The sequence below is a fragment of the Pelodiscus sinensis genome, chromosome 14 (assembly GCF_052426305.1).
Source record: "Pelodiscus sinensis isolate ZL-2025 chromosome 14, ASM5242630v1, whole genome shotgun sequence".
Lineage (NCBI taxonomy): Eukaryota > Metazoa > Chordata > Testudines > Trionychidae > Pelodiscus > Pelodiscus sinensis.
In genome coordinates, this window is record NC_143065.1 from 28917935 (window position 1) to 28941101 (window position 23167).

At 44.4% G+C, this 23167-nt stretch overlaps 2 protein-coding genes across 2 annotated transcripts in view; both read right to left on the reverse strand.

Annotated features, from left to right (window-relative positions):
• The window catches only part of CEMIP (cell migration inducing hyaluronidase 1), a 153481-nt gene extending 133949 nt beyond the window's left edge, over positions 1-19532 (reverse strand). Inside the window, exon 1 of the mRNA XM_014581656.4 lies at positions 19274-19532. The gene's annotated coding sequence lies outside the window, so the exon portion shown is untranslated. The remainder of the gene's footprint in view (positions 1-19273) is intronic.
• The window catches only part of LOC102463456 (cell surface hyaluronidase CEMIP2-like), an 81586-nt gene that overhangs the window by 47046 nt on the left and 11373 nt on the right, over positions 1-23167 (reverse strand). Inside the window, exons 3-15 of the mRNA XM_089782061.1 lie at positions 18464-18604; positions 17533-18088; positions 16580-16749; positions 16101-16289; positions 15539-15708; positions 12807-13016; positions 7911-8116; positions 6046-6115; positions 4896-5024; positions 3680-3765; positions 2152-2283; positions 1991-2026; positions 1057-1209 (exon numbers count right to left, since the gene is read on the reverse strand). Coding sequence (XP_089638187.1) covers positions 1057-1209; positions 1991-2026; positions 2152-2283; positions 3680-3765; positions 4896-5024; positions 6046-6115; positions 7911-8116; positions 12807-13016; positions 15539-15708; positions 16101-16289; positions 16580-16749; positions 17533-18088; positions 18464-18604 — 2248 coding nt within the window. The remainder of the gene's footprint in view (positions 1-1056; positions 1210-1990; positions 2027-2151; positions 2284-3679; positions 3766-4895; positions 5025-6045; positions 6116-7910; positions 8117-12806; positions 13017-15538; positions 15709-16100; positions 16290-16579; positions 16750-17532; positions 18089-18463; positions 18605-23167) is intronic.

The following is a 23167-nucleotide window of genomic DNA, read 5'->3' on the forward strand; positions in this document are numbered from 1 at the left end:
GGGGCATGTCTATACAGCAGAGCTAAACTCGAAATAAGATATGCAACTTGAGCTATGCTAATTGTGTAGCTTAAGTTGAAATAGCTTATTTGGACTTTGGGCATGTCTACACAGCACTTATTTCAAAACAGAGATCTCTTCCCTCGACTTCCCTCTCTCCTCATACAATGAGGTTTACATAAGTCAGAGTAAGAAGCCCATTATTTCAAAATAATGGGCTTGCTGTGTAGACGTGCATTATGTTATTTTGAAATAACTAATGTTAATCCGAAATAACGCTGCTGTGTAGACATGCCCCCTGCCTGCAGCAGGAATGCAGAAGCAGGTGCTAAGTCATTAAGGGTATGTCTATACTTCAAGTAAGTGCCTGTGTCTGGCCCAGGTCATCTGACTCTGGCTAGGGTTGCAGGGCTATAAAATTGCACTACAGAAACCTGAGCTTGGACTGGAGCTGTAGGACTCTTTCCTCTCCTCATGGGAGCCCATAGCTCAGGCTTCATCAGGAGCCTGGACAGCTACACCATGCTTTTACAGCCCCATAGCCCAAGCTGATGCAGGCCAGCTACAGGTGTTTCATTACAATGTAGACATGCTCAAAGGAGATCCAATATGCACCCCCAAGGTGAACAGGCAGCCTTGCCTCCCCGCCTCTTCATTTGAAATGGAAAAGTGATCTAGCTTTCCTACTGATGCCACACTGGCAAGTCTGGGCCCAGAACAACATTTACAGTTAGGTTATAATGTGACAAGAGAGCCAGTCAGCCCTGATATTGGCTGCAATTGTAGCCCTAAAGAAAAGTTCTTGGTTTCTTTCAAACTTTCACTCTCCATTGAATAGATTGAGCAGAAAATTACATCAAAGACATCCAGTTGTCAAAGCTCTCAACGCATTTGTCTGGAGAATGGGTTTTATTTGGATATTCATTGGTTATGGGCTGTATAATTTAAACATCCATTTACATTGCCCTTTAGTAGCCACATTCATTCCAAAGGCTTTTATTCTATCACATTTTTCTTATGCTAATATCAAGGGTAAATGCTAGATAAATAACCTACTTGTTTCTGGGTAGTGTTCTATATTCTCCATTTGCCCCTCTTCCCCAGTAGCTGTTTTGTCCTCCCTGGGAGCCAATGTTGTTGCTTTCTCCAATAAAGATGGAATGTGTAACTTCCATGCTAGAACCCTCATCTGTTGGGAAAGTTCCATCACTAGATTTAAACAAAGAAAAATGGAAGGTGGCTGTGTAGTACAGTTCAGAATGAATCAATAATTCTACAGAGCTTTTTAATTGCACTTCTGAAACGGTCATTTTTATTCTAAACAGATGCATCTGCAGGAATTAAAAAATAATCTTTGGAACTCAAATTAGTAGTAAGCACTAATTCAGTGTTTCAGGTAATTACAATTAGGTCTGGGTTTTTTTGTTTTTTAAACTCTAGCATCCTCCATTCTAAGAATTTTACTAAGCAGGAGCAAACTCTAGTTCAGTATTAGGAAGTTACAAATCCTTTGGGGAAAAAAAAAGCCACACAGCTAAGGTCTGATCCATAGCTCATTGAAGTCAATGGAAAGATTCCCATTGTCTGCAGTGGGCTTTGGATCAGGCTCTTGCTTAATTTGTGAGAGGTTTCTGGTTTACAGCAGAACAAACCTTTCCATTACCCATAGATGGTAGGAATGTAGTCAAAAGAAACACTTTAAAACCACATAGAGTGCTTTTTCCTGCCACTTTTGAATGGAAATATACCGACTGCATGGACATTTTTGGTCTTGCTGTGACCAGAACGAATACAAAATCTCTGGTGCATGTAACAAAATATTTATTTCCTTTTAGGTTATAGTTTCTAATCAGACATTAACATATATTCTCCAGACACGACAAAGCAAAGAAGTTGAAATGCCATATTATCTTTCACCTTCCATTCTTTAGTGTTATAAATTGCACAGAGAACCCTGAAAACACAGTCTATTGACAGAAATTGAAATTACCTGGCTAAAGTGAGTCCAATTCCATTGTCTGAAAACCTAAAAAGAAAAGAAAACCCACAAATGTGTAAATCAACAGGAATATCTGATGTTAATTTGTGCTACAGACCCTCTTATGGTCAGTAATGCATAGAAGGATATAAACTGTAATTACCATAACTTACCCACAGTTGCGGAAAATAATGTCACCACCTCTGGCCCAGGCTCCATGGTCATTATTTTTAAAAGCGATGAGGCCATCAATTAAGGCAGGAACTCGTGGTTTTACAGGGTCAGCATCCTGATGTGGGCGGAACCTGAAGCAACCAATTTAGTTATTAAACCAGGGCAATGGGAAATAACCTTAAACACAAAAGGTCATGGTCAGTCACAGCTCTCTGGTTCCAAACACTGAACTGATGCATTCAGAAAAAGTAATTTTATTGCTATGTTCAGCTGAAAATATGTATTTTCAATCACATTCAAAACATTAGCTTCATTTCAGTACTGGGTTTCATTTTTTATATATATAAAAAAGCCAACAGTAAGAGTGGTCTGGACCCAATGAAGTCTATAGAAAAAGCACCTCTTGATTTCAGTAGAGCCAGGATTTCTCACAATGTATTTTTCAAAAGGATCTCAGTGACTTAGGAGCACAAGGTAACTTTTCAAAGGCACTGTTGCTCAGCTGCTTTTAGAAGGCCATGGGCGCCTCTTGTCAGTAGCCCTGGAAATGAGCTTGTTAGCCTGAAGGATGTCTCCCTCTGGGTGGTGCCTTTCTGTGTCCTCATTCCATGCTCTCTATTCCAGACCTGTCACTCCTGGACCACAGTGTCCCCTTCAGGATGCTGCCCTCCAGCACTACCTGCTTCAGTGTCTCTTGGCCCCCTTCCAGGGGAAAAGGGAGTGTTTATCAATCTCTGCACTCTGCGGCTATGTCTAAACTACAAAGATTTTTCAAAAGAGGCGATGCAAATTCTGTGGGAATTTGCGTATCTTCTTCCGATCGCATTTTCGAAAGAAGATCTTTCGAAAATGAAAGTAGACTGGACACAGGGTCTTTTTTTTTTGAAAAAAAAAAGCTATTCCTTAAAAAAAAAAAAAAAAAAAAAAAAGGAGGTTTATGCAGTTTTTCAAAAAAGGAGGTTTTTTCCTGGAAAAAAAAAATGCGTCCAGATTACTTTCAATTTCGAAAGATCCTCTTTCCCACGGAATTTGCATATCCTCTTTCAAAAAAATATTTGTAGTTCAAATGTAGTGTGGGGGTCCTTTCCCGTCCCTCCTCCCCACCCCCCATTCCCCTATACCTGTCTTGCCTCAGTGACCCACTGCCAGTCTTCATCTAACTCCTTACTTCAGGGGCAAACTACAGTCTGAAATGGCAAGGGGGAGGACCTGCTGCTTTTTCCCCCTCCTGGCTGTCCCCCTGCAGCCCTAGCACTCTCAGGCCTTGCTTCAGGGCCCTGCAGCCTGCGAGTGAGGCCAGGCCAGAGCTCCCCAGCCCTGCCTGCCTTTCCCCAGCACTGCTCTTTCCCAGGAAACCCCCAGATTTCCTGGCAGCCAGGCCCCTGCTGCTCTCCAGCTAGAACAAGTCTGTCCCCCTTTGCCATCCATAACAAGGTCCAGTAATCTGCCGAGTACCCTACAGGTACCTGAAGACATCAGAAGCAATAAATGAACCCAAATATTATTATCCATACAGGATTGACTCACCTGGCATTATCTACTGTAAGGTACTCTCGAGGATTTTCAGCACTGGCTTTTGTTGTCTTTACTCCTTTTCCAATAAACAAACCAGCCTGAAAAATTCATACGAGTTCAATTATTTTAACAAGATGACCACACAGCACAAGATAAAGAAGATCAAAGACCTTATACATAAAACACGAACATGGTGGTTCCCCATGTTTAAGACACTGTAAGCCCTCTGCATGCCTGTGTTTTCCACCCTCAAGTATCGGCTTAAGTGCCATTTGGATGTCATCACATTGTGGCATTGGTGTAATACGTCAAAGTCAGGGCAGACTGCTACAGCTCTATGCCCTTTACACAGTCATTCAAGTTGGCTTCTGAGCCAGAGCAAAGAATTTAAACCCCCTCCACGCCAGGAAATAAAGCATTCCTGCTAGCCCCAGGAGTCTATTTGAAAGAATAATGTTGCAGAGAGGGAACAGTGCTCCTGTCAATTCCTTAAATTAAAAGCCTTAATTCCTCTTTGATTGTAAAGAAATTGCAAGTCTAAGTAGAATGTGATCCAGTGAAGCAAAGTTAAAGATTGCAATATAGTAGTATTGCAGCAATAATCCTGCACATACAACTCTACCTTGCTCCATCTATGAAGTTTTCTTTATCTACTAAAGGATAGTCGAATAAAACAAGAACATCCCCAGTTTGATACAGTAATAATATTTGTCTCTTCATCTGGAATCCCGAGCAATAATGGGAAAAGTGATTCTCATTTGTTGGTTCCGTCTTTATGCATTTGGGGCAAATATTTTAATGGAATTACCTGCCAGGGAAGATTAAATTTACTACAATTATTTTGGAAAAAATTGTGGACCAGGATTTGGCCCTAGTCCAGCTATTTGGCAGGGGTCTGGCTAGGACCCTGCACACCTACCACTGCAGTAGACAGTAGCATACAACCTTCTTCCCTTTACACTACAGTATACCCTGTGTCTACATTACATTTACTGCTGCATGCAGACCTCTGTGTGGCCCAGAGCAGCATACAGCCCACAGTCTTCCTCCTCCCTGCCCCCCCTCCCCATCTGTGCAATAGGAATAATATCATCCTCCTACATTGCTTGTTCAGGGTTAGGACAGCTTTATGAAAGTGTTTCTAGCCTATGCGATCCAACAGCTACCTATAGTAAGTGCTAAATCTTCTTATTACAATTATGTCAAAGTACAAAAATCTTCTACGTGCCTTGAAATTAGAATGAACTCTGTTGTTGTAAAATATCCCCAATGGAGTGAACTCCGCCTGTCCCTCTGGGTATTGTCCCTCAGACTGTCCAGTTGGAACCCGGTGAAAGATATACCATATCCCAACATCCTAAAACATAATAAAAAGGTTGAGAATATGGTACAGTACAATAAATTCTCAGCATTTAGCTTTGCTAGCAGCACTAAGTAAATATAAATACCTAGGATTAAGTTTTCAAAGAAACTTACTACTCTGAGCCTGCAAAATGAGTGTGCACCACTTTGTGCATACAAAGCCAAACATTTGTCTACAAAAGCCTACTCCACTTACACACTCACCTCAGGCACATACCTGTGGTTTTTCTGTGCACATACATTGGGGAAGTGGTGGTGGTGAATGGTCAAAAATTTGGATTCTAGAACAGTGTTTCTAAAAGTGTTCAGCGGGAACACTTAGAGAAATACTTTAACTGGCCGTCCCGGTATGTTTACTAACCAGTGCCGAGGCCACGGAGCCTCACAGCTCCCATTGGATCCATTTCATCCTTTGCAGCCAAGGGGAGCAGCGAGAAACAGCATGGGCTGAGCCACTGCTTCCCGCTGCTCTGCTTGGCTGTAAAGAGTGAAACGGAGTCAATGGGAGCCGCGAAACTCTGTGGCTGTGGTGCCGGTAAGTAAACATACGGCGGCCAGTTAAAGTATTTCTCTAAGTGTTCCCGCTGAACACTTTTAGAAACACTGTTCTAGAACATGCCATTAATCATACAGCTATTTGGGGTGTACAGTTGAGCTCCAGCTTTATATTTAATTTTTTTTTAATTAAACAGTGGTCACCATTAAAGAGTCAACATTTGCCAACAGAAGAAAAAGCCACACAGCTGTTTCTGCTTTACGTAAGAGGAAACTTTGATATCACATGTGAGTTCTGTGTATATGGGTGATGTCTGGACACAAATAGAACTTTCCAGTTTACTAGCAGTGACGTTGTGGCAGGTCAGACAAATATCCCAATTGTCTTATGCAGCAATAGGCATCCAGATACTACAATTATACACTAAAAATATAATGCTTTTCACACCAATGATATCAGTAAGTAGTATGTGCATATGGACTGAAGGTGATATATGTCCCTTGCTGTTTAATGATATTACCTGAGCACCAGCTGCTGCATTCTCTATCATATTGTTGTTTGGGTTAGCAATCCAGAATGTGCTGACAGCCCTGAAAATTTAAAAAAGAAACACCAACCAAAATGATCCTAGGGAGTAACATAGGAAGGGCTAAGCCTTTATAGCATTCATTGGATTTTAGCACAAACACTCCCATTGATTTTAAAACTCCATATAGCCTTTAAATAATACCCTTTGTGGAAGATAAAAACCATCAATGATGTCAGAGATGCTCATACATGAAGCTCTATAATGAAAATGTTAAGTTATATATGAGATTATTCACACAAAATCTGTGCTCGATTAAAAGTAAATTTAAGGAAATTTGAGGTCATTTTTTTCAAGAATTTGCTAGGGACATAATTAAAAAAAAATATGGAAAATGCCTAAAGAAATTGAACTTCTGTTCTTCTTGAGAGCTTGGCGTGAGGGAGAAAAGTCTAAACTCCCTACAACTTTATCATCCATTCAGAAGGATACCAGAAGAAGCATCCTGTGCAAGGTGAAGATAGATTATTAATGGGATAAGAGAGATATTAGTTACTTTTGTTCAAATTAAGGACTCTATCAAGCAAGATTTATGGTGGCACAGTCAAAAGCTAATTAAATTTTCATACATATAATAGTTTACAAAGACAGACTTCCCTTTTTGAGAAAAATAACTTTGATGAACAATATACACCACAAGAGTCATGTTAATTTTTCCTATTTACTCATAGCAGCTACATTGATAATTTTTAAATCAGAAAATTCTAACAAATTTCTTGGGCAGCACATTTGCAGGGTATCCATGTTCATGGGAACTGTTCAAAAAAGGAGAGAGTTTCCTATTGGATCTGATGGTTTGCAGGAATTGCCTAACTACTTGCTATATACCTGTGCTAGCCAAAAAAGCAGCCTTAGCATATTTATATAGAGTAATCCCAATGAAGTCAATGGGATTACTTGAGAGGAAAAATTTAGCAGGACGTGGCCTTTAAATTCTATCCTAGAAGATACTGGGTTATCCTCTCATAAGCAAGTTCAGTTGAGTCAATAGGATCTCAACAGTACCCATATTACAATGGACCATTTTTTCAGTTTGGATGTGTATGCCACTCACCAATAATGAGATTTTTCCCCTCTCTGGGAAACATGCAATAAGTACATGGCTTATTATAATTTATGCTAATCTTTTTATTTGATCCCCTAATGTATTCGTGTACTAATGACCAATTTACTCAGGACCAAGTGATTCTCAATCAGCACACACATGCAATTCATGTGATGTAATCATAGAAGTAGTATTGTGGGTCACCTGTGTGGCCCACAATCGTAAATAGGTAGAGAACCACTGCTCTAGATACTAAGGTCCAAATTCGTCAGTGATGGCCAAGGGAAAGCACAAAACTCCCTTTGAAGTGAATGGGATTTATGTTTGTTAAATGGGGCTCATTTCAGCCCTGGTATAATCAGACAGATTTCATGGAGCCTTTATTATTCCAATTAAAGGGCTTCAGAGACTAGCAAAATATTATAGCGGGTGTTTGTCACTAGAATCAGTGACAGGAATGGAATTTAATATGTACTGACTGACAGATTCAAGCATCTATTAGCAGAGATCTCCATGAGCCTCTATGCTCCTGACACTTTGCCTAGTAGCTATTATTTAATTAAAAAAAAAAATAGAAAATTACAGTAGATGCTAAAATTGGTCCTCTGACCCCCATAGTAGCATGTTGCAAACGTCAAAGGGAAAAAAAACCCACAGCCTCTCAACACCTTAGTTTCACCTCAGTATTATAATTCAGTACTGTCAAGGCCAGATGCAAAGCGCTGTATAAATGTGAAAAGGCTTGAAGACTTACATGCAGTCAGTGCTTGGTATGGGTACATAATTCCCATAGACATTGCTACGCATTGCGAGGCACATGGCTTCATTGCGATCAGAAGGCAAGATTGTTCCAGGCTTGGTAAGGAGACCCAAATTGTGATAAAACGTATTGCGTTGCTCCAGCCCATCTTCTAGAAAAAAACAGTGTCCCAAAGTATCATAGCCAATAGTATCTTTCACCTGAACCAAATATACAAAACAAGAGTTACACGTTAACAGCTACAAACAAATGTTTTGCATGTTGATAAACTTCAAATCCCTTTAGGCCCAATTTTGCCACCTTCACACACACTGAATAGTGCTTGCATCATTAAGTAATCCTAGAACTAAATCCACAGACAGGTATACTAAGAAGGATGAACTAATCTAGCCCTTTGTAAAGTCAGGGCTTGATCTTCCTCACACTGCAGTCAACAGCAAAGCTCCCATTAACAGATCTGAAATGGTTCTGGATTCTATTTGATATACTCATGTTGATACAATACTGTATTTATTGTGCGTTATTCATAGATACTGAATCTCTCAACTTGGGAATGTCTCTAAGATATCTAGAGTAAGTGTTTTATGCAGAATAATTTGAACTATTAAATTTAATAAGCTGTTTTGCCAACATTTTCTGATTATTAGTTCTCTTAATGATCTGCCATGGTTACAGTCCATTCTCCCAGCAGTCTGAAGATTAACTGGACATGTGCACAAAAATATTTCATTAAAACATGCTTTGACCATGGACTTAACGTAAGCCTGCTTTGATGCAAGGCTTTCAGGGAGGATTTCTAAAATTTGTCTTCCTGACTGAAAATATATATATTTTTTAAAAGGACCAGTTAAATTACTGAGGGTTTTTTGCCATATCTAATTTGATAGGTTTCAGTAAAAAGATTAAAACTGCCTCTCTACTTTAAATGATGTGTCAGCACATTTACTCACCACTTATACAAGCGGTCTTCGCTAGAAGTCCAAGATAAGTCCAAGTTTTTTGGAACGTATATCTTGGACTTATTGCAAAACAACTTGAAGTGGGAAAAAGTTGTCCCCACAGCTAACTTCCATTTGCACAGTTTTTGGGGCAGGGGAGGCACACAACTTGGACTTATATCACATCAGTTCCTACAAGTGTCATTGACTCTAGTGCAGAACGGATGTATACCAGGGTGACTTCTAGCAGGGACACCCAATATATGCAAAATTCCCACTGACATCAATGAGTAATGGCTATGTAGATTAAATAAGAAGCTACTTGATTTCATCTATCTTCAGAGGGCTAGTTAAACCAGATATAGTGATAACATACTTCTTTTCAGATTCATATACTGTAAGGATACTTGTCTGACTCTGGAAAGGAGCATGAGAATTGTATGTTGTTAGATACTTTGTATGGCCAATTACCACTGGAATTAATTCCACTCGCTCTCCTCTAATAACCAAACACTCCAATTTGGAATCAACAGCTCTAATTTGGAATGAACAGCTTTTGTGTATTTGTGTACACACACACACACACACACACACACACACACACACACACACACACACACACCCTCAAGAACATTTAACATACAAGCAAAACACATACACCGCACATAGCCCAACCTACTGAGAGCAGGTTTTGGAATCCTACTGAAAATATTCCCACTAAGAATTCAGAAACACATGCTCAGACTGTGGATCAGCTGCAACAAGCCTGACAAATCTATCAGCAGTGGCACAGAGGAGTGTGCTAGTCAGTTCACCCTTGCTGACAGAGATAGCTAAGCCCATTTCTGAGCTAACAGGGCCGCATGTCTTTGCCAGCCTCCTAAGAATGGTAATGCTTTATCTAGATACGTAATTTAATGTTATAGGCAGGAACAGTGCTGAGAATGTTTTTAGTCGGCAGTGGGCTAAAAAATAAATACAAAGACCAAATACTCTTCTTTGAAAGAAAGTCATCTTTAACAGTAAATCTCTCATGGTAGAGACAAAATTTCAGTTACATGCTTTGATTTTTATGGGTCTAGTGGAGGGTTGCAAACCTGGACTTTAAATACATGGAAAATGAGGAGCCAAAAGCTGGCCCTGTGTCTGAAGCAACATTTTACTTTTAATCTAGGTGATTGTTCTGGCTTCAAAAACAAAAGAGCCAACACACACAAGCTTCCTAATAAACTTTCATAATTGAGGCCAGGTCTATACTAGACCTAGAAAGTCAGCTTAAGGTATGCAATTCCAGTTATGTAAATAACTTAGCTAGAGTCGGTGTATCTTAAGCTGAGCCTTGTGCCGTCTTCACAGAGGAGGTCAACAGAAGCATTGCTCTTATCAGATTCCCTTACTTCTGATAAATTGAGGAGTACCAGCATTCACCAGGGGCACCCTCACAATTTGATTTAGTGGGTCCTTACTAGACCCTCTAAATTGAATGCCAGAAGATCAATCTCTGGCACGGTAAGTATAGAATATGGCCTGAAAGTATACTGACCACCCCCTAAATGGGAACAGCAAAAAACATTTGTACTGAAAAAAAAAAATTAGGGTCCAAATAAATAGGCCAAATTTATGATGGCAGGACTGATTATCTTGGCATGGATTACAGATATAAGACAGAGTTTGGAAAAGAAGTATTCCCTATCACACAGAGATATCAGTGCTAGCACACTTTTGTATGCTTAGGGATGAAAACAGTCCACTCAGCAATCTTGTGCTCCAATAGTGTTTCTAACATCAGATAATTAGGATGCTTCTAAACAGTGAATTATATATAGCTCAGCAATACAATATAAGTGACCTTCATGCACTGCAACTTTATACAGTAATGATTACAGTGTTCAGTGGCATGGGTTGCAGCCTTCTTCACTGATATGCACGTGTCATATCACAGCTGCAAAGCAGGCTAAGTCACCAAAACTGTGCAGAGGCTGCTGACTTGTGACATGGAGCAGTCATGGCACATGCAATGAGGGGATATCTGAAGCATCTGTCATCTTGTTCACACACACACACACAAAGCGGTACTGCATCCCATCTTGTACTTTGCTAAATGATCCAGTTAGTTCATTCATGGCAGCATAAAACTGGGGAAGAAATCCTGCATCAAAGTTTTTTGGTCACAATGTAACACCCAATTAACATGCATAAGTATTACTCAATTGCTCACGCACTGAGATGTATGTTCCCTTCTGAAATCGCAGACTGATCTAAGAGGAATAGCTACAGATTTATTTTAATTATTAAACTAGAACAAAATTATTTCTTTCAGATTCAGCTATTATATTTATCTGCTCATTGATTTGTGGCCTCAAAGCCTTTGCAAGGCCATATGCTATCCCCTGCAGTGCCTGATTTTGCATTTGGGTTTCTAATTTAGTTGACACGTGAAACCTCATAGTCAGACAGCTCCCTACTAACTACACTTTTGATTCAAGAGCACAAGTTTTTCCATTTAGGTCAACTTTCATTTATTCTCTAATTTTTCACCAGATTCAAAAGGCTGAATATAGATTGATTATTCTGTGGGGAAGAAAAGGGAAGACACGACTTATTACATCATCTTTTTGAAGATCTGCCAACACAAAACACAAAGATAGGAGAACTAACAATCAACCCTTTTTTGGAGGCAATCTAGACAACGCAGTCATCTTCAGAAGGGGCTTATGAGCACAGCACCAGATTCTGGCTTTTTTTCCCCCCATGAAGCCCCCCCCCCTTTCCTTGGGCATATACTGAAAAAGCACTACCATTAATATATACCTATGTACCAGCTGGCAGCAGCTTTATGTACCGGGGCAAGAATAAATATTTCATAAAGAGTGCACAAGAGTCATGGATAAATCAGGGTGGGAGAGGATTATGACTAAACATAGGTAACATGCCCCACAAGTACTTCCCTGCCAGTGAGGCCACACTTCAGCACACCATGCCATTTTATATAGGGGTAAAGAGAATATGGAGATGCTGTAGAGAAGTTTCCTGAACAAATCTTGGCACTTTCCTTGTCAGTCACCGGTTTTCCAATGCACCTCTTTCCACAACGACCTGTGCCAGAGTTTCACCCAAAGCCAAATTCTCATGTTCTCTTGGCTTTGTGATGGGCGTTTAGGCCCTTCTTGCTCTCATGTCTTTCCCTTGATTTTACTAGTCTACCATTGCTCCACGCTTCAACTATATCTTAGTATCTCTCTTGCAAACACCAATGTCAGTAACTTCAACATGTTCTTGAAGAAGATGACAGTTAATTAAGTGAAAGTTCCACATTATCACAGATTGTTCTGAGCAATCACGACAAAGTTTTCCACCAGCTCATCGTACATAATTATAGAATGTACAGAATTTGAAAATTTCCTCAACAAATAGAACATAAGAATAGCCAGACTGGGTCAGACTTAAGGTCCATCTAGCCCAGTAGCCTGTCTTCCCAACAGTGGCCAATGCCAGATGCCCCAGAGGGAGTGAACAGAACAAGTAATCAGCACATGATCCTTCTCCTGTCATCCATTTCCAGCTTCTGACAAACAGAGGTTAGGGACACCATTCCTACACATTCTGGCTAATAGCCACTGATGGACCTAACCTCAATGAATGTATCTAGTTCTTTTTTTAAAACCATAAGTCCTGGTCTTCCCAACATCCTCTGGCAAGGTGTTCCACAGGTTGATTGTGCACTGCTTGAAGAAAAGTTTGCTTTTCTTTGTTTTAAACCTGCTAATAGGACCACTAATGTAAATTTTAAGTTTAACTACTTAAAGTTATCAGGCCAATAGATTCACTAGAAAAAAGTAATTCTTTAAAATACTTAATTGTATTATGTTAAAGCATGACAGGACATATTATAAGATATTTATCATTCAGCAAAATAAAGGAAGTAGTCCGAGGTCAGTAAAATATCTCTTACCAGAAGGCCATGTGTGCCATGTATAGCGATACACCTAGAGAAACAGTGGTGTATGGCCAGATTATCAAGGTAAGTAGGGGATTCGTATCCTCCTTTCTCATCCACATCTCCAGCCAAGTGGAAGTGAACTGGATAGCTGCCCAATATTTGCTGCCCCATGTTTTTTAATTCCACTCCTGACATGTGAACGGAGGTAAAATCCTTTTGGATCTATTGAGACAAATATAGACCTAAGGAAAGAATTTGCAGTACAAGAGTGTGACAGCAAAAAACAAACAAACAATTTTCAAACAAGCATTAAGTAATAATGTGCTTGATTTTGCAAAGTGTTAATCTTCTCCCATTAACTTCAGCATTGGATTGGGCCCAAAAGGTTGCATCTTTGTACACAGCTCAACTTCTCAAATACCTTATGGGTAGTGGTGTCCAAAATGAACAGTAATGAACCATTTATAGCATTTATTCCTGGCAATATGCACACTTGTGTAACAGCCGTAGGAAAGGGGGGGGGAAGTCTATTGGCAGCTAGCAACAAGTCATATTTAAAACATCTTTATGGTGCCACCAAAAGTCTATATTTCCTGGTAGCTACATCGTAAACAAAATGCTATTAGGCTAGAACCTCTAAATAGCTCCATTAGATTTTACCACCTGACCTCACTGAAACTATACTGATTTATATAATCTGAGTGAGGATCCAACCAGTTTATTTTTAAGGTGGAGAAGAGCTAAAAACCTTTCCAAAAACAAAAACAAAAAGTGGCTCAAGATATGAATGGGACCTGCCTCGCTGCACAGACATGAAGATCTAGTGTGATCCTTGTTCCTTTGAGCAGCTTGCCCAAGGGGAACACTTGCATTAGCAGACCTTGTGCTCTGGGAAACCCAGGGAATGCTTGTGCCTACTATCCTACAAAAGGAGTAGTACACTGAAAATTAAGAGGGTTGTGAAGGTGATGGGGTCAAGTCGGAAGCAGGGCCGATGCACTTGGGGAAGCCCTTCTCCAACCTAATGGATAACACAGTGCCTCTAAAGGAAGTAAAGTCTCCTCCTTGGGCAATGTAATTTCACAATGCCCCCTACTCAGGGCTATGGCTTACAAAAAACAAACTAACCCAGGGGAGGATAGAAGTGTATATTAGACCTTTATATCAGAAGCAAGCAAGACTGTGTAATTTCATTGCAGATCAAGTTTTGCAAATAGGTCAATAAATTTTGTAATACAGGCAGTCCCCGGGTTACGTACAAGATAGGGACTGTAGGTTTGTTCTTAAGTTGAATCTGTATGTAAGTCGGAACTGGCGTCCAGATTCAGACACTGCTGAAACTGACCGCCAGTTCTGACTTACATACAGAATCAACTTAAGAACCCCAGGCGTCCCCAAGTCAGCTGCTGCTGAAACTGATCAGCAGCTGATTCCAGGAAGCCCGGGGCAGAGCAACTCTGCCTGGGGCTTCCTGTAGTCAGCGCTGGTCAGTTTCAGCAGAAGCTGACTTGGGGACGCCTGGGGCAGAGCATCTGGGGTGCTACTGGACCAACCCAGCAGCACCCCATCTGCTCTGCCCCAGGCGTCCTGATTCAGCCGCTGCTGAAATTGACCAGCAGCGGCTGAATCAGGACCTGGGGCAGAGCAGCTGGGGTGCTGCCGGGTTGGTCCAGTAGTGCCCACGGGCGCTGCAGGACCAATCGGCAGCGCCCCAGCTGCTCTGCCCCAGAGTCCAAAACAAAAGCCTGGTCTGCTGGGGGGGGGGGGGGAGCACACTAGCTGCGCCCCCCCCCCCCCCGCAGCAGACCAGGGACACGGGGAGCGCAGCGGCAGCGGGGTGCCGCGCCTCTGAGGCTTTGCTCTGGCAAAGCCTCAGAGGCGAGGGACCCCGCCGCGGCTGCGGCTTCAGTCTGGGTGCCTGTGGTCTGCTGGGGACGGTCCCCAGCAGACCACAGGCACCCGGACTGAAGCCGCAGCCGCGGGGGGTCCCGCGCCTCTGAGGCTTTGCCAGAGCAAAGCCTCAGAGACGCCCGGACTGAAGCCGCAGCCGCGGGGGGGTCCCGCGCCTCTGAGGCTTTGCCAGAGCAAAGCCTCAGAGGCGGGGGGGCCCGCCGCTGCTGCCGCTTCAGTCAAGAAGCGGCAGCAGCGGCGGTTCCCAGCGCCTCTGAGGCTTTGCTCAGGCAAAGCCTCAGAGGCGCGGGACCCGCCGCGCGGCTGCGGCTTCAGTCCGGGCGCCTCTGAGGCTTTGCTCTGGCAAAGCCTCAGAGGCGCGGGACCCCCCGCGGCTGCGGCTTCAGTCCCGGCGCCTGCGGTCTGCTGGGGACCGTCCCCAGCAGACCACAGGCACCGGGTCTCAAGGGGCAGCAGCAGCGGTTCCCGCGCTTCTGAGGCTTTGCTCTGGCAAAGCCTCAGAAGCGCGGGAACCCGCCCAGTGCCCCTGGTCTGCTGGAGACGGTCTCCAGCAGACCAGGGGCACCGGAGCAGCTTACGAACGGGGCTTTCTCACCCCGACTTCCGGGGCGAGAAAGCTCTGTTCGTAAGTGCGGATCCGACGTAAGTCGGATCCGCGTAAGTCGGGGACTGCCTGTATTCTGTTTCATACACACAAATACATACTTTCTGTACCTGGGAAAATATGTAACAGTAATTGTACATTATTCATGTCTAAAGTTGGATAGTAAATAGATATCTGGAGTTGAAATACACACATGCACATGATCATTCAAAAAAAAAAAGTCACTTACTTTAATCTGTCCTCCAAATGTGTCATAGGAGAAAAAGTGGCATTGATTTTGTCCATAACAAGAGTCCTCCATCTCTCCTTGAATAAGTATATTTCTAGTCAGGAGACCAACTTCTGCCCTCATGTCTATGCCATCTATTACTTCCCCAATATGAAGATAAAGTGGGCTGCCTGTGGAAAAATACTTTCAATTGAAGTACCTTTACTATCTTCATTCATCAGACAGTTCTTAATACATACACAATCCTCCAACAAGATTCAATTACAGTAGTAGTTTTACTTATGATGAATTTCTGTGTGTTTGACCATTATGAAGGGTCTGAACCCACATGTGCTGCTCATGTACTTCAACAGAAGCACTCAATCAGCCACTCTCAGAGCCAGCCCCTGATCCAGCAACCACATGAGTAGTCTCATTGCCTTCAATGAGCAACACTCTTCTGTGTAAGCTTGCATGCTTAAGTGTTTACAGGACTAGGCAGTTTTGCAAAATTTAGCTAAAGAGGAGTTTTAAAAAGGGACACATATGTTTTGCACAGAAATAGCTTAAGAACATGTCATACCATCAATCTTCACTTGGTTACTTTTACATTCAGGACAAGGAAGGAGATTAAATTCTTCAGCTTGATGCATGGAATAGTCAGTGCTGGCAATGACTATCCTATTGCCAGGTAACCAACTTGTAACCTCATCCACTAAATTCAGAATTATGCCTTTGGAAACTTCCACTTTAAATCCATTATGAGGTGTTCCTGGGGGGGGGGGGGGAAGGGGGAAAGAGGGGGAAACAAAAACCAATCCATTGTTCTTTTCTGTTATGTACCAGTGCATTTTGGAAAACTGCACAGAGTGTCTACTCAATTTTAGATGAAATAATTCAAGGTCTCAAATGCTTTATGGGGCACAGTGACTATCCCCAATTGTTATTTCATGACAGTACTTGTTTTTTTTATGATCCTCCAATGAATATGGCCAAGTTCTATAATACAGATCTAAAATAGTTCAGATTTTAATAGCAGAAAAAAAGAAGAGCACACCACACCTTTTATCCATCCACTGAAAGCAGTAACTCTAAAAGTGATTCCTTCATAGGTCTGAAAATCTCTTCTGGCTATTGCTAGCCCAGTTGTTCCGTTCACTTGATACTGCTTTCTATCTTCTGTGGTTGAAAACTGACCACCACCAAGTATCCCAACCAGAGCCCAGGGCTGCCTGAGTAAGATCAAGAAGAGTCTGGTCATATTGACAGAAGTGCATTCTTGTACCCTACACTTTTTATATAGCATCCCTGTTACAAGAATGATTCTTAAAAATCAAGCAAGCCTGAATTATATAGTAGTCTCCTTTACAGCTCCCTTAATAACGGTTTTTGTTAACATTTTAAACTGGAGTGGCTTGGGGGGAAAAAAAGGTTTTTTTCCTGTTTACAGAAGTTGACTTTCTTTGATCTTATTCGTGTGCTATGCTGGAGGGTATGAGTTTATATATAGTTTGGCGATCATGCTTACTAAAAAGCATTGTTGAATACAAGAACTCTGCGATGCTATGGAGTTACTATTACAGTCTGGAGCTGACAGCTGACAGCTGTTAGGAAAGACGCCCGGGAGCTGTCCATGGTGGCGCTACAGCTTTCCACCAAGTCATTTCGGATGCCTTCCTGCCACATGTCCAATGATAAAAGCCCAGCCTTGGAACACACACACACTCTAGTGCTGACAGCCACGTGGCTCGTGTCCCTATGGAAGAGCCTGCTCCGGGCACCGCAGAAGTGAGTTCTAGCCCGGGGTTCCCTCATGGGCTGTCACGCACAAGTTTGGCCCACATGCTGCAAGCTCCGTGCTGGGCATGTGCTACTCCCCGGACTAGGCTCCCGCAGATTAAACGCTGGCCAGAGAGCGAGCACTGGAGGCTTTTAGCCGCGCATATTTTCTGCTGGCCTCACCGACCCGGAAGCAACCCCCTCTACCCCCGCACGAACAGCCCCGCCGGTCTCACCTGTAGCCCAGATGCAGGATGTACCTGCTCCGTAGAAGCTCCTTGAGGAGAAGTCGGGTCTCCAGAGTCAAACTCTTCGCTGCTGAGTCTCCTACTGCGGCTGCCACCACCCTGCCCGGGGCTTGCGCAGCCAGAAACGCCCGCAGCCTCCTGCTCTCCTCGGCCAGCAGGTGCGTGTCAAAGCGAGCGGCGGCCACCACCTGGGCTGTGTCTGCATCAATGATGCGCAGGTTGAGGCCTCGGCTGCTCCAACGCTTCTCGGAGCGGTAGGGACCGTAGGGAAGCCCGCCCGGGTGCAAGGTGGCGTCCAGCAGAGTCCAGGAGCGAGGCTTCCGGCCGTGTAACTCCAGGGTCCCCCCTCGGCCCACCCCGAGGAATTTCTTCCCGTAGCTCTCCACCTCCGGCCCCTCAGTGGCCTGGCCGAACAGCGAGATGGTGGCCCGGGAGCTGTAGGGGCACCGCGGGGAGCCAATGTGCAGCGCCCCGCCATTCTGAATGAGGATGTAGCGGGCCCTTAAGGCGATGGGCGGCCCCTGATCTGCGAATACCAGCGCCCCTGCAAGGGAAGGGGGGAGACTCATGCGCCCGCTCTGCTGCTAAGTCCCGCCGGCTACTCTTGATGCTCGGGCACATGGCAGCCCTGCAAACCCCCTTTGGCCACCGGCCGGGCCAGCGAGGCACGCAGGGCTCCAGGCGGACAGGGAAGATCGCAAAGCCACGCCAGGACTTCGCTTCCTCTCCCCCCCCTTCCCCCCGGCTCCTATCCAGACTGCGGGAGAGCTCCGAGCCGGAGGATCCCCGGTGTCATGTCCGGTGTTCCCCCTCCCTTGGGAGCGTCAAGCCCCTGCGATGCCCCAGGCGCGAGGTGTCTGGTCTGGCCTCTGGCCATGCCCGGCTCCGGTTCTCCCCCCAGCCAGCGGGCGCTCCTTACCTCCGTCCTGAATGCGCAGCGCATGGAAAGTAGCAGAGCTCTCCAGCCGCAGGGCTGCCCCGCTGCCGATGAGCACCGTGCGGCTGCTGTCGTGCCCGGGACGCCAGGGAGTCAGATGCGGGGCGGGCTCGGGACACAGACCTGCAACACACCCGCCGAGTCAGTGCCGCCCGCCGCGCTGCAGCCCGGCCCCAGCTGGCAGAGCCCGGGGGATACCCACCTGTTGCGCCGGAGCTCGCCGCGCCGCCGCTCTCGCAGGAGCCCTGGGTCGCCGGGAGGGCAGGCCCGGGAGAGGAAGCAGCCCGGGAGCCAAGCGCTGCCGGAGGAGGATGCCGCGCGCAGCACTGGCTAGACGCGCTAAGGGCTCCTCGGGAGCGGGCGGACTCGTGCGCCCCCGAGGAGCTGCTGTTCCGTGCGCCCCCGCTCGGCTCTGCCTGCCTGAGCCCGGAGCAGCAGCAGGCACCTGCTGTCCTGGACGGAGGCGAAGATGCAGGAGGCTGGGGCAGCCCCGCACGAGGCGATGGTGGAAGCCGCCCGGCCGGAGAAAGACACACGGAGACGTTTCAGTCAAAGCGCTTTATTCCCATCGGCCCCCCAGGCAGGACGGGCGCCGCTCCCGCCACCTGTAGCGCAAAGCAGCGCTCGGCAAACGCTCCGCGCCCTGCAGGTACGTGGGCTCCGGCGTCTGCAGGGGGGCAAAGCCCCTCTCCTCCTGGCGCAGCCACATCCCCAGCCAAGCCCGGTCCCGCACTGACCCGCTCTGCCGCGGGGCAGGGCCGCCGGAGGAACAACGTGCTCCAAGCCTCTTACCTATCCCCGGTGCAACTAAGCCACAGCGACGAGGCAGCCTCTCGCGGCTCCCTTGGCTGCTTTAAGGAGCGGCCAGTCCCCCCCTCGGAGGCGCGGGGCTCTGCACGAGGCGGAACAGGGAGAGCCCACGGGCGGTAAGTTGGAGGCTGCCTGCTACCGAGCGCCAAGCCACTGCTCCACTCCTGGCGGGCTCCCCCCAGCCTGCCTATTTATAGCCCATCTGCCGGCCTCTGGCGCTGCCCGCGCTGTTTACAGCGGCTCAGCCGCTGGCTCCGCCTTCGCCCGTGACGACACCGCCTCCTGGAGGCTGGCGCCCAGATGTAAGGAGCCGCGCCGAGCTCCCCCGGGCTTTGCATCCCGGCCTGGGCCGGGGGGCGCGCACGTGGCCGGACCTGTCAGGTGGCTGGAAGGGAATCCCTTAAACAGCGAAGGGGGAGAGCTGCAAGTCCCCCGCTACCCTCAGCCTGTCACCCTCGCTAGCCTTACAGGTTGCAGCGGCAGCTTCTGCTGCTCCCTTTCAGACAGGCCTGAGATGAACAGGGAGAATAGGCAGCTTGGCTGTCGCTTGCACAGTCTCCACCTTCACCTTAAGGGGGTATTACTGTGCCCCCCCCCATCGTCACTGGCAGGGTACTACTCTTTCCTGCAGGGACGCTTCTAGAGGAGGCGAACTGTGAATAGAAAACTATTGCCAGGCACGCAGGCTGGGAAGCCCCAGTGCCCTGGGCTGCATGCATAAGGAGTGAGGTGGTGTGTTCTCCAAGCTACCCTAAACAAAGATTGTAGGCAAAGTAGGTGGAAATAGACCCCTGCCTAGGACGAAATTTAATGGTCTAAGTCGGATTTAGAGACAAGGTGAGGTGATATGTTTTATTGGACCAATTTCTGACTGTGTGAGAGAGAAACCTTGAAGTTTAGAGAGCCCTCTTCATTTGTCAGTTAATCTTGAATAATCAGTCTAATTAAATCAACTGTATCCTGTTCTCTGGGATGTGTGCCCCTCCCACAGCTGGGAACCACTGTTTGTTTAAAGAATGCTGATGGGGAGGACTGAGAACAAGAATGCATGAAAATTGCAGGAGGTAGGTTACCACTGCTCTGAGCCTGAGACACCCACGGAGAGTTCATCTGTCCCACAGCAGTCACTATAATGCCTTAGAAAGCACCTGCAGGGGGTATTCCAGCAAATCTTGAGCCTGATCCAGTAGGCTTTGGATCAGGTTCCTTGCTCTTAAATAGCTTGCTCCCATTGATTGCAGTTGTCTTTTGATGGAGGTAGAAAGGCTATTTCAGATTCCAGATGTATTCTGAATTAAAGTTATCTGTATTTCTTATGCTATTAAATGCATCATAAAAGACCAGATATTCTGGGAGGCAACACGTAAATATATTAAAGCACAGATCTGTGGCCACTGAGAAGATTCAATCCCATATCAGATCCAACACTAGTCCTTTAGAAAACTTCAATCCAGAGAGGGACAGCTGAGCTAGGAAGCAAATTTATCAGCCACAGGTACTATACAGGGCTCCCACTGTAAAGCCATAAGTGCTGATTATCACAAACAGCAAGGGAAGGAAGAGACATTCATGTGCCATCATCAGGTCACACTGTTTCAATCTGTTGCCCCAGAATAAAATTCTTCTGAGGGAGAAATCAGGGGCTACTAAAATTATTCAGGGACAAGATTTCTTCTGAGGGAGGGGTCAGAGCCAATTAAATTGTTTGTAGATACAGAGTTCGAAATTCATCTGCTATAAATGTACAGGATGTCAAGTACAAGAGAACTAAAACTTATTTTTCATAGGCATTTACCCAAAAGTTCATTGTATCCCTTATCTTACCTTCAACTAAAATGTTCATGGGGGAGATGATTAATCTCCAAAATAACAGGTTGAGAAATTATGTTTAAGCTGTATTACACTAATACATCAGTACTGGAAGTAAATACATTAAAGGTCTGGGTTATCACTAAATGAGGCCCCTGGTATACACTTTCTTATTCCTATGCAACAATCATTACTTAGGCAAAATTCCCATTAATTTTAGTGGGACTTTTGCTAGATGAAGAACTGCAAGCTCAGCCATTAAATCTTTATCTGTATGCCGGGAGAGGTCACCAGATTCTTACATTATTTAAATAATTACCCAAAGCTCTGTCTCTCTCTCTGAGATGTTAGCAGCAGCACAACTACTATGATGGTTTGATTGTTTTCCTGAGGAAAAAGCTGCCATGAGGTGAGAAATTTGGAGATAATTTTCTCCCAGCATTGAAAAGTTCCTACCTGGCATGTGAGTAAAATTGTGGCATAAATTAGACTAGAACTATCTCTATGCTTTTTCGATAATTCATTTCTGGAATAATAAGGAAAATGAGCTGAGCCCTATTACTGTCTGAGAGTTGCCACTGAAGAGGTGAAATGGTGCTAATTTCACCCTTGAAAAACCTTATTGTTCCAAGATTATTGTTTTCCAAATAAACTCCAGATTGAAGTTTACACAATACTCGTCAACTACAAGATGCTTTCTCAACAAAAGAACATTTCCAAGACCCTCACAACATCCTCACACTTTCACACAGGAAGACAGAACATCCTGTCTCATCAGCCTTTCCTAGCAAAAGGACCTAATATTGTTACTCATTTTTGTAGGCTAATCAATAGTAATCCATTCTGGTACAAACAAAATGGGTCATGCCACTCTTTCCTAATGGATCACCTGATATAAAGAAACGTTTAGTATTTCAAACCCCAACATGTTGCAATAAATGTAATATTTTGAATGACAAATTTTAATTGAATTATCTGGGATTTAGTAAAGTCTCATTTAAAGGGAATGAAAAAACAGCTGATTCATGACAGAAATGTTGACTAATAGTTTGTTCCTATTATGCCCGTGACTGATAATAGACACAAAATTCACACAGGAATGAAGGGATGGTTCTTCCTGTGTAAGCACTTTCCTCTCGGGTATACTCCCTCAGTGAATGATATCCTGTTTCCTTACTACTGCTCAGAAGGTGGAAGGAAAAGCAGGGTCAGTTTTCACTAAGTAGTTCCCATGGAATAGTTTGAATAAAAGTACTCTATTCTAAGGCAGTCCATGTTTCTACAAACACAACCCAGTCCATCAACTTAAAATAAAAGCTGGATGCTCAGGACAGCTTTCAAATGCACACACTATATATGCATATTAACATAAATTAAATAAAAGGCTTGGGAATTATGAGTGTATGTATCTGTGCACACACATTACATATATACAGAGAGAGAGAGAGAGAGAGAGAAAGTGTTTTGATCACTGTTGTTTTGAGATTCTCTTTTAATTACACAGATATAAAATCAGAAGCTACAGAAAAGCCGATAGACTGGTTTACCAAATATGGATGGTAATTGAGATTGGTCCATATCTGGTTTTAAATTCTACCAACAGGGGTCACCCTTGCACATGAATAGCATACTCTGTTCCTAATACTTTACAGCTGATCGCTCAAGAGCCCTTCTCATGAACAATACTGAGTAAGTCTGGTTCCAGGATTTGCACTGAATTAACTACATGCCAGGATCACTTAAACCCATATACTTGCTATAACTGTTGGTATAGGCTGGAATTGGTTAAAGCAAGAATCCTTTTCATACGAATTGATGAATAACATGACAATTTATCATGAAAATGGATAGCAAGAGACTCCAACTTTTATACACCACCATTAAAATACAACATATTTTCAATAACTAAATATAAAACTTGCCTCTTTCAATCTACAAAAGCTGCTGAGTATTCTGTGCTGATTTTTTTCCAAAAAAAAGTTAAATTATTTGCATCTCTCTTCAGCAAGCATGCTCAGTTCAATCTTGAGAAAATCAGAATATACTGAAATACAAGTTGAACCTCTC